This window comes from Hyla sarda, chromosome 5, assembly GCF_029499605.1.
Source record: "Hyla sarda isolate aHylSar1 chromosome 5, aHylSar1.hap1, whole genome shotgun sequence".
Lineage (NCBI taxonomy): Eukaryota > Metazoa > Chordata > Amphibia > Anura > Hylidae > Hyla > Hyla sarda.
In genome coordinates this window covers 110,402,292-110,417,671 of record NC_079193.1, presented here as the reverse complement: position 1 = coordinate 110,417,671, position 15,380 = coordinate 110,402,292, and the positions used below count along the sequence as shown (strand labels likewise).

The 15,380-nt window shown below is 48.5% G+C and overlaps 1 protein-coding gene across 3 annotated transcripts in view; it reads left to right on the top strand.

Annotated features, from left to right (window-relative positions):
- Positions 1–15,380, top strand: part of OSBPL10 (oxysterol binding protein like 10) — an 857,577-nt gene that overhangs the window by 389,045 nt on the left and 453,152 nt on the right. For 2 of the 3 annotated variants that reach the window (XM_056520090.1, XM_056520088.1), the window contains exon 4: positions 1,658–1,849. The exons of the other annotated variant lie outside the window; for it this stretch is intronic. In XM_056520090.1, the coding sequence (XP_056376065.1) occupies positions 1,658–1,849 (192 nt within the window). The remainder of the gene's footprint in view (positions 1–1,657; positions 1,850–15,380) is intronic. 3 annotated transcript variants of the gene reach the window in all.

Genomic DNA, 15,380 nt, shown 5'->3' with positions numbered 1-15,380 from the left:
ATTGACCGAGCGGTTTAATTAACAATATATTTTTATAATTCGGACATTTCCACACGCGGTGATACCATATATGTTTATTTTTATTTACACTGTGGTTTTTTTTTTTTTTATGGGAAAAGGGGGGTGATTCAAACTTTTAATAGGGGAGGGGTTAAATGATATTCATTCACTTTTTTTTTCACTTTTTTTTTGCAGGGTTATAGCTCCCATATGGACCTATAACACTGCACACACTGATCTTTATCATTGATCACTGGTTTCTCATAGGAAACTAGTGATCGATGATTCTGCCGCTTGACTGCTCATGCCTGGATCTCAGGCACTGAGCAGTCATTCGGTGATCGGACAGCGAGGAGGCAGGTAGGGGCCCTCCCACTCCCACTGTCCTGTAAGCTGTTCGGGATGCCGCGATATAGCCGCGGCTATCCCGAACAGCCCACTGAGTTAACCCGTAGCTTTTACTTTCGCTTTTAGCCGCGGGTTAAAAGGGTTAATAGCACGCGGCGCCGCGATCGGCGCGGCGGTTCCCAGCTTCACTATGACGCCGGGCCCGCCGTGATATGATGCGGGGTTACCGTGTAAGCCCGCGTTATATCACGGGAGCAGGACCAAGGACGTACCTGTACATCCTTGGTCCTTAAGGGGTTAAACGTACTAATTTGGTTATAAAGTTTGCGATTGTTTTTTAAGCGCTACAGTAATAGAAAAGTATGTTATAATGAGTATCATTTTAATCGTATTGACCCAAAGAATGAAGAACACGTCATTTTTACCGTAAATTGTACGGCGTGAAAACGAAACCTTCCAAAATTAGCAAAATTGCAATATTCTTTTAAATTTTGGTTGTGCCAAACATTTTATGGTAAAATGAGTGATGGCATTACAACGGACAACTGTGGTGGATGAAAATATAAAGAGTTATGATTTTTTGAAGGCGAGGAGGAAAAAGCGAATGGACTGAGTCCTTAAGCGGTTAAGGTGCAAAATTGAAAGGGTTATCATTTTTAAAAGGTGAAGAGGAAAAAACAAAAGTGCAAAAACGGATAAACCCTCCGTCCCCAAGGGGTTAAGATGGATGTAATGTTGCCGTACTGCAGCTGTAAGATCCCGACCCTCTGAGGTTTAAGTAACCCAAACATTCATCACAAAAGGGTTCACAAACATTAACTTACTTGAACAACAAGGGAAGGCTGGGTTTTATGACTTCACTACAGATACTAAAATGCAAACATGGATGAATAAATAAGTCCTTAGGAAAATTTTTTGCAGGTGAGCACAATCAAAATGATAAGGAAGAACATCTGTATTTACTTTCTGAGATAAAATTTCTCCTTCTTCTGCTCTTCTACTTTTAACTTTAAAAATTTGACAACCATTGAGTCAAATCATTGGTATAGGCTGACTTTTCAATGCTTATTATGGATTTCAATCCTGAAAGATTACTATATGTGCAGGTGCTGAAAATTTGTGTTCCCCACTGTCACATCACATTACATGTCTTCTTTAAAACTATGTACAATTACTGTAGAAAACTGTAAGAATCAATCTAGATTGTCAATCCCGACATATCATGGGGCTCTGAAAACATCAAACTATTGATCTCAGCTCTCAAGCTTATTCTTTATAATAATGTGTCATTGCTCTATTCTTTTTGTAGAGCTCATTGTCTCAGAGAGCAAGAAGCTTTTCATTGCTTCCCCATGGATCTACCAATTCCTCATCCCCTGGGAGCCAAAGGCACCTGACACATGGTACCCCGAGTGTTGTTACCATCACACATCACAAGTCCCCTGCAGCAGCCCGAAGATCCAAGAACCAGAATCCTGCCCATCTGCATGAAGTGAAAGAGGTCAGAAAATGCTATATTTTTTAAGATCTAAGTCTTCAGGGTCAGGGTCATTTCTCATAATCACTACTTGTCCTATATAGGTGATATAGTTAATATATCATTAGTCATTTCACATATCTTGGTCATTCTAACCTGGCTGATATAACTATAGAGGTATTTAGTGGTCCAACCAAAGAATTATCTCAAGTTCGAAAAATATGATATAAAGCAGTTGCTTAAAATAATACCATATGAATGTGTTTTAATTACCAGACAATTTAGAGCAGGGAATCCCTGGCCCATGTTGCCATGGCAAACAAGAATTTCACGGTGGAGCCTCGGTTTTGTCAGTCCTTTCCAATAGTATTGCTTTTATTTACTCCGTCCCCACGCTGATCCCCCATTCTACCTGTAGTTGTCACTTTGGTGTTGCATGAGCAGCAGATGTCAGGTGACCACAGGAGACAATAAGTATCCTCGTTGCTTACGCTACACACTTAAGAGTATGACCACTGAGGTTGCTGACTGGCTGCCGCGGTCACTTGACAGCCACTGCTAAACACTGGAGCACCATCCAGAGGCAGAACGGTGGATCAGCGTGGGAAGAATGTCTCTCCATTAAAAAAAATGAAGAGACACTAATCACTGTGCCACAGGGGGAAATGAGGGGACTACATATGAGCAAACTTTTCAAGAATTCGATTCGGCCAATTCGCCGAATTTTCCCAAAAGGTTTGTTTCTATCCGAATTTTTTTGTGGCAAATCTATATTTAAAAAGGCTATTTCTAGCCTAAAAACAGCCTCAATAGGGGTATAGAACACTTTGCTGTGTTCTAACACGCATATGGAGTGTGCTGGCGTAGTGAAATAATACTGTTATTCAGAATAACATGCCGATTACCGGCATCGCTTTTAGAATCACTGCCGCAGAGCAGCACAATGACAGAGCCTGGAGGTGGCATCAGTGTGAGGAGACCATATAGTAGCTGAACGACACAGCATGGAGGCATTGGCAGCGTGAGGAGACCTTATAGTAGCTGAATGGCACAGCGTGGAGGTGTTGGCAGCATGAGGAGACCATATAGTGGCTGAATGACACAGCTTGGATGAGGCTGAAGCATGAGGATACCATATAGTGGCTGAATGACACAGTGTGGAGGTGTTGGCAGCTTGAGGAGACCATATAGTGGCTGAATGACACAGCTTGGATGAGGCTGAAGCATGAGGACACCATATAGTGGCTGAATGACAAAGCGTGGCGGTGTTGGCAGCATGAAGAGACCATATAATGGCTGAATGACACAGTGTGGAGTTGTTGGCAGCATAAGGAGACCATATAGTGGCTGAATGGCACAGCGTGGAGGTGTTTGCAGCATGAGGAGACCATATAGTGGATGAATGGCACAGCCCGGAGTTGCCAGCATCATGAGTATGCACTAGGCATTCACAATCCCTAAGATTAAAAGATTAATTTGGAAATTTAAACCGAAGATTTGGGATAGCTGGTGCTACCTACCATAACAACATTTTTATTCCCAGACCCAGGCCCAGCAGCGGCATCAATAAACCATATATTGCCTGAATGACACAGCCTGGAGTTGGCTGATGCATGAGTACACAGCAGGGCTTCACAATCCCTAAGAAAAAACACAAGAATTTTAGAAATTTTAAATTAAGATTTTGGCTAGCTGGTGCTACCTATCTTAAAATTGTATTTCCCAGACCAAGGCCCAACAGCGTCATCAGTAAACCATATTTTGCCTGAATGACACAGCCTGGAGTTGTCTGAAGCATAAGGAGACCATTGGAATGTCAGATTTTTTTATTTGAAATTTAAATCAAAGTTTGAGTGTCCCGGACCCCGGCGTGTGGGTACAAAGGACCAAATCTAACAAGCCCCTACAGGGCTTATGTGGCCATGAGATGTAGGCGCAACATCTCCATTGCCCTGACCGGCCATTGTTACCAAGACTTTTCGCCAAGGCAAAGCATGTGAAGAACAGCGTGACACTGCCGTGCCCTGCACACATGGTATGCTGAAGGGTGACTGAGACTTTTACGGGCAGTGGAGGCTTAGGACACAGTGGAGGATGTGGAGGCAGAGTCACACACTGTCACAGGACCAACAGGCTGACAGAGTGGAGCAGGAAGTAGCATGAGTACACAAGAGGGGTTCACAACCCCTAAAATTAAAAGGTGAACGTTGAAATCTCTATTGAAGATGCATGTTAGCTAGTGCTACCATCCAAAAATTTAAGGGCCAAGCCCAGAAGCATCAGTAAGCCGAGTAATTCCTGAAACACACAGGTGCAGTCATCAGCAGTACACCCGAGGGTTTCATAACCCCTTACATTTAAAGATCAATGTTGAAATTTGCATTAAGCATGTATTTAGCTACTGCTAAACATCCAAAAATCAAAGGCCCCAAGGCCTGAAGCATCAGTGAGGCAAGTAGTTCCTGAAAGACACAGGATGAGTCAGGAGCAGGCATTCCCAGTACCCAAGAGGGTTTCAAACCCCTTACATTTAAAGATCAATGTTGAAATTTGCATTAAGCATGTATTTAGCTACTGCTATACATCCAAAGATTAAAAGCCCTAGGCCCGAAGCATCAGTGAGGCAAGTAGTTCCTGAAAGACACAGGATCAGTCAGGAGCAGGCATTCGCAGTACCCAAGAGGGTTTCATAACCCAAGAGTGTTTCATAACCATAATTGTGAAGTGTTGGTGTAGCAGCATGGTCAATCTACTGAGGCATCTGGCATTGGTCACTGGAAATCCTGGCTGATCCATCCCCTGATTTATCTTCACAAAGGTCAGTCTCTCCACATTTTTTGTGGACAGACGAGTTCGCCTTGGGGTGACTATGGCCCCTTCCACACTAAACACCCGCTCTGATGGCACACTATTGGCCAGGCAGGACAGCTTTTCCTGGGCAAACTCTGCTAGTTGTGGCCATAAATCAAGTTTGGCTGCCCAGAACTCCAGCAGATCTTCAAGGTTTGTTGACATGGCCATGTCAAGGTATGCCACCACCTGCTGGTTCAGGTCCTGCTCCATGTCTAACTGCTGCTGATGAGTTGCTTCCCTATGCGGGTGAAGAAAGCTACTCATCACCGACTGTAGACTTTGGCTGTTGATAATGGAGCTGCTACTACTCCTGCCACTCCTCCCCTCTCCAGCAGCCATGGCAGTGGAAGATGAGCACAGAGGGCCCCCCTGAGTCTGACCTGCGAGTGAATGGACCATGTCGCAGATAGGCATCGGCCAACTGACTACGTAGGATCTCTCTGTAGTAGTTCAGTTTGTCCTCCCTCTCATTGGGTGTAAAAAAACGGTAGCGAGGATCCAATAAGGTGGAGAGCTAGAAGTCATCCCGCTGATGAATTTTGACAATACAGGGGTCACTACGCAAGCAACTGAGCATGCATCGTGCCATTTGCGCCAGTGACTCGGAGGGACCACCTGCTTCCATTTCCACTGCATACTGCCACAGTGTGGCCTGTGTCCTCTGTCTCGCCTTCCTCATAACCCTCTAGCTCCTCTGGCTGCTCCTGCTCCTCCTCTCCTGTCCGATGACTAGAAACACCGGCCATCTCATTCAACCTAAACTGTGCTCCACTCTGCCCCTCATCCTTCTCCTCCACTTCAGCCCCCACAGGGCTCATGTAACCATGAGATGTTGGCGCAACGTCTCCATTGCCGCGACCAGCCATCGTTTCAATCATTTGTTGTAGGAAATGTAGGATTGGAATTATGTTGTTCATGCCGTAATCCAGGCGACTTACAAATAATGTGGCTTCCTCAAAGGGCCTCAGCAAACAGCAGATGTCACGTATGAGCTGCCACTGGTTCACATTGAAGTTACGCAGGGGAGTACTCCTATCTACTTGGATCATCAAGAAATCGGTGATGGCTTTTCTTTGTTCGTATATTCTGTCCAACATATGAAGGGTGGAATTCCAATGTGTGGCAACGTCACAAATAAGACTATGTTGTGGGATACCGTTCTGACGCTGCAGCTCAAGAAGGATGTGCTTTGCGGTACGAGTGGCTGAAGAGCATGCACAGTTTCCTTGCCATTGTCACGATATCTTGCAAATGGGGTGAAGACTTCAGGAAGTGCTTGACAACCAGATTCACCATGTTTGCCATGCAGGGCATATGTTTCACACTTCCTTGTCGCAGCACGGACACGATGTTCTTTCCGTTGTCGGTCACCACGGTTGCCATTTCCAGGTTTCATGGAGTAATCCATACTCAGATTTCTTGACAAATGAATTTTTGCAGTTCCACCCCTGTGTGACTTCGTTCGCCAAGGCAAACCATGTGAAGAACAGCGTGACAACGCCGTGCCCTACACACATGGTACGATGAAATGCCATTGAGATTTGTACGTTCGGTGGAGGCCGAGGACACGGTTGAGGATGAGGAGGCGGAGTGCACACTGTCACAGGACCAACTGCCTGAGAGCGAGAGCGTGAAGGAGGAAGCAGTGTGACCTTTCCAAGTTGTTACGCCGAGCGCTCCGGGTCCCCGCTCCTCCCCGGAGCGCTCGCTACACTTCCCTCACTGCAGCGCCCCGGTCGGTTCCACGGACCCGGGGCGCTGCGTTACCACCTCCGGCCGGGATGCGATTCGCGATGCGGGTAGCGCCCGCTCGCGATGCGCACCCCGGCTCCCGTACCTTACTCGCTCCCCGTCAGTTCTGTCCCGGCGCGCGCGGCCCCGCTCCCTAGGGCGCGCGCGCGCCGGGTCTTTGCGATTTAAAGGGCCACTGCACCGCTGATTGGTGCAGTGGTTCCAATTAGTGTTTACACCTGTGCACTTCCCTATATCACCTCACTTCCCCTTCACTCCCTCGCCGGATCTTGTTGCCCTAGTGCCAGTGAAAGCGTTCCTTGTGTGTTCCTTGCCTGTGATTCCAGACCTTCTGCCGTTGCCCCTGACTACGATCCTTGCTGCCTGCCCCGACCTTCTGCTACGTCCGACCTTGCTTCTGTCTACTCCCTTGTACCGCGCCTATCTTCAGCAGCCAGAGAGGTTGAGCCGTTGCTAGGGGATACGACCTGGTCACTACCGCCGCAGCAAGACCATCCCGCTTTGCGGCGGGCTCTGGTGAAAACCAGTAGTGACTTAGAACCGATCCTCTAGCACGGTCCACGCCAATCCCTCTCTGGCACAGAGGATCCACTACCTGCCAGCCGGCATCGTGACAGTAGATCCGGCCATGGATCCCGCTGAAGTTCCTCTGCCAGTTGTCGCTGACCTCACCACGGTGGTCGCCCAGCAGTCACAACAGATTGCGCAACAAGGCCAACAGCTGTCTCAACTGACTGTTATGCTACAACAGTTACTACCACAGCTCCAGCAATCATCTCCTCCGCCAGCTCCTGTACCTCCTCCGCAGCGAGTGGCCGCTTCTGGAATACGACTATCCTTGCCGGATAAATTTGATGGGGACTCTAAGTTTTGCCGTGGCTTTCTTTCCCAATGTTCATTACACTTGGAGATGATGTCGGACCAGTTCCCCACTGAAAGGTCTAAGGTGGCTTTCGTAGTCAGCCTGCTGTCTGGAAAAGCCCTGGCTTGGGCCACACCGCTCTGGGACCGCAATGACCCCGTCACTGCCTCTGTACACTCCTTCTTCTCGGAAATTCGAAGTGTCTTTGAGGAACCTGCCCGAGCCTCTTCTGCTGAGACTGCCCTGTTGAACCTGGTCCAGGGTAATTCTTCCGTTGGCGAGTATGCCGTACAGTTCCGTACCCTTGCTTCAGAATTATCCTGGAATAATGAGGCACTCTGCGCGACCTTTAAAAAAGGCCTATCCAGCAACATTAAAGATGTTCTGGCCGCACGAGAAATCCCTGCTAACCTACATGAACTCATCCATCTTGCCACTCGCATTGACATGCGTTTTTCCGAACGGCGTCAGGAGCTCCGCCAGGATATGGACTCTGTTCGCACGAGGCGTTTCTTCTCCCCGGCTCCTCTCTCCTCTGGTCCCCTGCAATCTGTTCCTGTGCCTCCCGCCGTGGAGGCTATGCAGGTCGACCGGTCTCGCCTGACACCCCAAGAGAGGACACGACGCCGCATGGAGAATCTCTGCCTGTACTGTGCTAGTACCGAACACTTCCTCAAGGATTGTCCTATCCGTCCTCCCCGCCTGGAAAGACGTCCGCTGACTCCGCACAGGGGTGAGACAGTCCTTGATGTCTACTCTGCTTCTCCACGTCTTACTGTGCCTGTGCGGATGTCTGCCTCTGCCTTCTCCTTCTCTGCTGTGGCCTTCTTGGACTCTGGATCTGCAGGAAATTTTATCTTAGCCTCTCTCGTCAACAGGTTCAACATCCCGGTGACCAGTCTCGCCAGACCCCTCTACATCAATTGTGTAAACAATGAAAGATTGGACTGTACTATACGTTTCCGCACGGAGCCCCTTCTAATGTGCATCGGATCTCATCACGAGAGGATTGAACTGTTGGTCCTCCCCAATTGCACTTCTGAAATCCTTCTTGGACTTCCCTGGCTTCAACTCCATTCCCCAATCCTGGATTGGTCCACTGGGGAGATCAAGAGTTGGGGGCCCTCTTGTTCCAAGGACTGCTTAAAACCGGTTCCCAGTAAACCTTGCCGTGTCCCTGTGCTTCCTCATGTAACCGGTCTCCCTAAGGCCTATATGGACTTTGCGGACGTTTTTTGCAAAAAACAAGCTGAGACTCTACCTCCTCACAGGCCTTATGATTGTCCCATTGACCTCCTCCCGGGCACTACTCCACCCCGGGGCAGAATCTATCCTCTGTCCGTCCCAGAGACTCTTGCCATGTCTGAATACGTCCAAGAAAATTTAAAAAAGGGCTTTATCCGTAAATCCTCCTCTCCTGCCGGAGCCGGATTTTTCTTTGTGTCCAAAAAAGATGGCTCTCTACGTCCTTGCATTGACTACCGCGGTCTTAATAAAATCACGGTTAAGAACCGCTACCCCCTACCCCTCATCTCTGAACTCTTTGATCGTCTCCAAGGTGCCCATATTTTTACCAAACTGGACTTAAGAGGTGCTTATAATCTCATCCGCATCAGAGAGGGGGATGAATGGAAAACGGCATTTAACACCAGAGATGGACACTTTGAGTATCTGGTCATGCCCTTTGGTCTATGCAACGCCCCTGCCGTCTTCCAAGACTTTGTTAATGAAATTTTTCGTGATCTCCTATACTCCTGTGTTGTTGTATATCTGGACGATATCCTGATTTTTTCTGCCAATCTTGAAGAACACCGCCAGCATGTCCGTATGGTTCTTCAGAGACTTCGTGATAATCAACTCTATGCCAAAATAGAGAAATGTCTGTTTGAATGCCAATCTCTTCCTTTTCTAGGATACTTGGTCTCTGGCCAGGGACTACAAATGGACCCAGATAAACTCTCTGCCGTCTTAGATTGGCCACGCCCCTCCGGACTCCGTGCCATCCAACGTTTTTTGGGGTTCGCCAATTATTACAGGCAATTTATTCCACATTTTTCTACCATTGTGGCTCCTATTGTGGCTTTAACAAAAAAAAATGCCGATCCCAAGTCTTGGCCTCCTCAAGCGGAAGACGCCTTTAAACGACTCAAGTCTGCCTTTTCTTCGGCTCCCGTGCTCTCCAGACCTGACCCATCTAAACCCTTCCTATTGGAGGTTGATGCCTCCTCAGTGGGAGCTGGAGCTGTCCTTCTACAAAAAAACTCTTCCGGGCATGCTGTTACTTGTGGTTTTTTTTCCAGGACCTTCTCTCCGGCGGAGAGGAACTACTCCATCGGGGATCGAGAGCTTCTAGCCATTAAATTAGCACTTGAGGAATGGAGGCATCTGCTGGAGGGATCAAGATTTCCAGTTATTATTTACACCGATCACAAGAACCTCTCCTACCTCCAGTCTGCCCAACGGCTGAATCCCCGTCAGGCCAGGTGGTCTCTGTTCTTTGCCCGATTTAATTTTGAAATTCACTTTCGGCCTGCTGATAAGAACATTAGGGCCGATGCTCTCTCTCGTTCCTCAGATGCCTCTGAAATTGAACTCTCTCCTCAACACATCATTCCTCCTGACTGCCTGATTTCCACTTCTCCAGCCTCCATCAGGCAAACTCCTCCAGGAAAGACCTTTGTTTCTCCACGCCAACGCCTTGGGATCCTCAAATGGGGTCATTCCTCCCATCTCGCAGGTCATGCGGGCATCAAGAAATCTGTGCAACTCATCTCTCGCTTCTATTGGTGGCCGACTCTAGAGACTGATGTGGTGGACTTTGTGCGAGCCTGCACTATCTGTGCCCGGGATAAGACTCCTCGCCAGAAGCCCGCTGGTTTTCTTCATCCTCTACCTGTCCCCGAACAACCTTGGTCTCTGATTGGTATGGATTTTATTACTGACTTACCCCCATCCCATGGCAACACTGTTATTTGGGTGGTCGTTGATCGATTCTCCAAAATGGCACATTTCATCCCTCTTCCTGGTCTTCCTTCAGCGCCTCAGTTGGCTAAACAATTTTTTGTACACATTTTTCGTCTTCACGGGTTGCCTACACAGATCGTCTCGGATAGAGGCGTCCAATTTGTGTCTAAATTCTGGAGGGCTCTCTGTAAACAACTCAAGATTAAATTAAATTTTTCTTCTGCATACCATCCTCAATCCAATGGACAAGTAGAGAGAATTAACCAGATCTTGGGTGACTATTTACGACATTTTGTTTCCTCCCGCCAGGATGACTGGGCAGATCTTCTACCTTGGGCCGAATTCTCGTATAATTTCAGAATCTCTGAATCTTCCTCCAAATCTCCGTTTTTCGTGGTGTACGGCCGTCACCCTCTTCCCCCCCTCCCTACCCCCTTGCCCTCTGGTCTGCCCGCTGTGGATGAAATTTCTCGTGATCTTTCCACCATATGGAAAGAGACCCAAAATTCTCTCTTACAGGCTTCTTCTCGCATGAAGAGATTCGCAGATAAGAAAAGAAGAGCTCCTCCCATTTTTTCCCCTGGAGACAAGGTATGGCTCTCCGCTAAATATGTCCGTTTCCGTGTCCCGAGCTATAAGTTGGGACCACGCTATCTTGGTCCTTTTAAAGTTTTGTGTCAAATTAATCCTGTCTCTTACAAACTTCTTCTTCCTCCTTCTCTTCGTATCCCTAATGCCTTTCACGTCTCTCTTCTTAAACCTCTCATCCTCAACCGTTTTTCTCCTAAATCTGTTCCTCCCACTCCTGTTTCCGGCTCCTCGGACATCTTCTCTGCCAAAGAGATTTTGGCCTCTAAAAAGGTCAGGGGAAGAACTTTTTTTTTAGTGGATTGGGAGGGTTGTGGTCCAGAAGAGAGGTCCTGGGAACCTGAGGACAATATCCTGGACAAAAGTCTGATCCTCAGGTTCTCAGGCCCCAAGAAGAGGGGGAGACCCAAGGGGGGGGGTACTGTTACGCCGAGCGCTCCGGGTCCCCGCTCCTCCCCGGAGCGCTCGCTACACTTCCCTCACTGCAGCGCCCCGGTCGGTTCCACGGACCCGGGGCGCTGCGTTACCACCTCCGGCCGGGATGCGATTCGCGATGCGGGTAGCGCCCGCTCGCGATGCGCACCCCGGCTCCCGTACCTTACTCGCTCCCCGTCAGTTCTGTCCCGGCGCGCGCGGCCCCGCTCCCTAGGGCGCGCGCGCGCCGGGTCTTTGCGATTTAAAGGGCCACTGCACCGCTGATTGGTGCAGTGGTTCCAATTAGTGTTTACACCTGTGCACTTCCCTATATCACCTCACTTCCCCTTCACTCCCTCGCCGGATCTTGTTGCCCTAGTGCCAGTGAAAGCGTTCCTTGTGTGTTCCTTGCCTGTGATTCCAGACCTTCTGCCGTTGCCCCTGACTACGATCCTTGCTGCCTGCCCCGACCTTCTGCTACGTCCGACCTTGCTTCTGTCTACTCCCTTGTACCGCGCCTATCTTCAGCAGCCAGAGAGGTTGAGCCGTTGCTAGGGGATACGACCTGGTCACTACCGCCGCAGCAAGACCATCCCGCTTTGCGGCGGGCTCTGGTGAAAACCAGTAGTGACTTAGAACCGATCCTCTAGCACGGTCCACGCCAATCCCTCTCTGGCACAGAGGATCCACTACCTGCCAGCCGGCATCGTGACACAAGTTGCTGTTGTGGTTGTACAGGAACCACATTTACCCAGTGGGCTGTAAAAGACATGTATTGTCCCTGCCCGTAGGGCTCAAGGACTGGCCCACCTTCTCTTGTACAAACTTATACAGGTCTGGTACTGCCTTCTTCGCAAAGAAATGATGGCTTGGCACTCTCCACCTCGGCTCGGCACAAGCCATCAATTCTCTGAAAGGTGCGGAGTCCACCACTTGAAAGGGAGGGACTGCCGCACCAACAACTTAGACAGGAGCACATTCAACTTCTGCGCCGTTGGATGAGTGGGCGCATTCTGTTGTCTCTTGGACATGGCTTCGCCGATGGATTGTTGGCGGAATGGCTGACTAAGAAGAGAAGCAGGAGCATCTGGAGCGACAGAAGGAGGGTTTGACACAGAGCTCCCTTCGGCTGAGGTGGTGGAGCCTTGGCTGGATAAAGGAGGGAGCGGATGGCCACTGGGTGATGCAGCAGGATGGACCATTACATCGGAGTCACGGTTCTCCCGGGCCGCTTTATGGTGGTGAAGCTTGTGTTGAAGCAGGGCCGTGGTGCCGACATTGCTATCCTGGCCACGCTTCATCTTCTGCCAACATATCTTAGCATCCTCCGGATGCCTGATGAAAAACTGCCACACCGCCGAGTAGCTGATTTTTCCACCTAAAGTCCGCACTAATGGACTGCTACTGAATCCGTCTCCAGGAACCCCTGTTCCACTACTTCCCGGAAAGGTAGTCAGCCGCGAAGCAGGTGGTCTCCCCCAGGCACGTTTGGCTCCAGAATTTCCACTCCTGCCACCATGATGACTGCCAACCATGCTACCGCCTTGCTGGCTCAGCTGCTACCTCAAGGGCAACCTGCAACTCTCTTCTCCTGATGATGATGAAGCCCCTTCTGCACCCTGCTCCCAATTGCGATCGGCTTCATCATCATCAACAGGTGTCTGCATGTCACTGATGTCCTCCTCAGGTTCCCCAACAGTGTCTGCTTCAGGACCCTGAACCCTGGCAACACCACCTCCCACGTCACTCTCCGCATCACTACTTGGCCACCTAGCGGAGCAAGGGGCTCATGTCTCCTCCCCTTCTTGGCTGGGCAGTAGCTGCTGACTGTCCTCTATTAGATCGCCCTCAATGAATAGTGGAGCTGAACCCACAGCATAAGATACTTCCGTAGGAGAGGGAACAGCTTAGGACAAAGGCAATGGGAGGACAGTTACTGCTCCCGGGCCATGCCAACTGAGGGTTGTGTCTGAGGAATCCGCCGACTGTTGACTGGGGGTGTCAGTTGTCACTTGTGATGAAGTGGATGAGCGTGTTAACCAATCGACGACAGCAGATGGGTTGCTGGTCGAGACACGACCGTTGGCTGATAACGGGAGCTTGGGCCTCTTGCTGCGATTCCTGCTGCCACTCGCCCCTAGTCTGCTGTGACCTCTGTCTGAAGTATTTAGGCCTCTGCCACTCCTCTGTGCACGTCCCGGCACTTCTCTGCCTGACATACTTAGTGCGTATATGAGGGTATTATAATACGCTTCACTACTCTTTAAACAGTATTTGTCTAGAACAGCAGCAGGTGATTACTTTTGGCTGTCCTTTCACAGTATGTAGGCCCTTGACAGATTAACAGATACAAAATGGTACACTAATAAGATGTACGTATGCGCTATGCACTGATGAGGGCAGAAAAATGCGTAACAATATGCAGAAAAACTCAGTATTTTTGTAAAACACCAGCCGGTGAGTACTATTGTTTGGACTTTCACAGTATGTAGGCCCATAACAGATTAACAGGTACAAAATGGTACACTAATAAGATGTACATTTTCGGTATGCACTGATGAGGGCAGAAAAATGGGCTACAATGAGCCTAAAAATCCAGTCATTTTTGTAAAACACCAGCTGGTGAGTACCATTGCTTGGACTTTCACAGTATGTAGGCCATTGACAGATTAACAGGTACAAAATGGTACACTTATTAGATGTACGTATGCGGTATGCACTGAGGGCAGAAAAATGCGCAACAATAAGCCAAAAAACTCAGTATTTTTGTAAAACACCAGCAGGTGATTACTTTTGCCAGGACTTTCCCTGTATCTAGACTTGTTACGGATACAAAATAGTAGACTGCTTCGATGTAGGTATGTGGAATGCACGTATGAGGGTAGACAAATGCACTACAGTCTGCTGAAAAACCATATTTTTGAACAGCAGCAGGACACAACAGTGCAGCACCACCAAAAAAACTAAACAAAAAAAAAAACAGGGATTAAACCCTAAATTGCACTCTGTCACAGAGTGTTAAGAATGGTGTGCACTGGTTTTTATACAGTCTACACACCTAAGCAGCAGATGATTTCTGGAGGAAAAAAAGAACTGAAAAATAAGGTGATAAGGTGGTTCATAAAGTTCAGGCAGCTTGTTGATATGTATGAGGCAACGAAAAGCTATCTGCCCCTTTCTGATGAAATGCTCAATAACGTGAATAGGAGGTTTATATATCGTAAGATCCTTCTCAATGAGAACACCAAAGCACTGCACTCCTGTCTGCCCGCAATGCTGATGTGACTAGCAGTTGCCAGTGGTACGCTGTGGTATAAGCAATTCACACACAGTCCGTCATCTCTCTCTGAGTGCATGGATGAAATGAGCAGCAGCAAGATGGCTGCCGATTATATAGGGCTGTGACATCACAGGGGTCAATGAATGCTGATAGGCTGCATCTCGCATGTGATTCAGGGTAATCCCGCCGTACTTTCACGCCCTCCCATAATCCCCTGCTCCATGTACTCACATTTGGATCTGCAATTTTAGGTCTCCTTTAGCCGGGAATGCTGTAAAATGGAATTTAATGAAGCGATATTCGCATTCGTTGCAAATTGAATATTTCATGAAATTCGTAATGAATTCGGGTTTGTCAGCTTCGATTCGCTCATCTCTAGAGGGGACAGTAGTAACTGTTACACATGGGGGGATGAGGGGACAGTTACGATTGTGACACGGAGAGGAGAGGACACTAATGATTGTGACATAGATCGATGAAAGGGACGCTAATGACTGTGACACAGGAGAGGAATAGGCACTAATGACTGTGAGACATAGATGAGGGGACACTAATGACTGTGACACAGGAAAGGAGAGGGCACAAATGACTGAAACATGGAGAGATGAGGGGACACTAATGAATGTGACACAGGAGAGGAATAGGCACTAATGACTGTGAGACATAAAGAGATGAGGGGACACTAATGAATGTGACACAGGAAAGGAGAGGGCACAAATGACTGTGAGACATGGAGAGATGAGGGGATGCTAATGGTTTTGACACAGTGAGAGATAAGGGGACATCATGTAATGTAATAGTGCAACTAAAAGAGCTAACTAACTGTGCACTTAATGGTCATT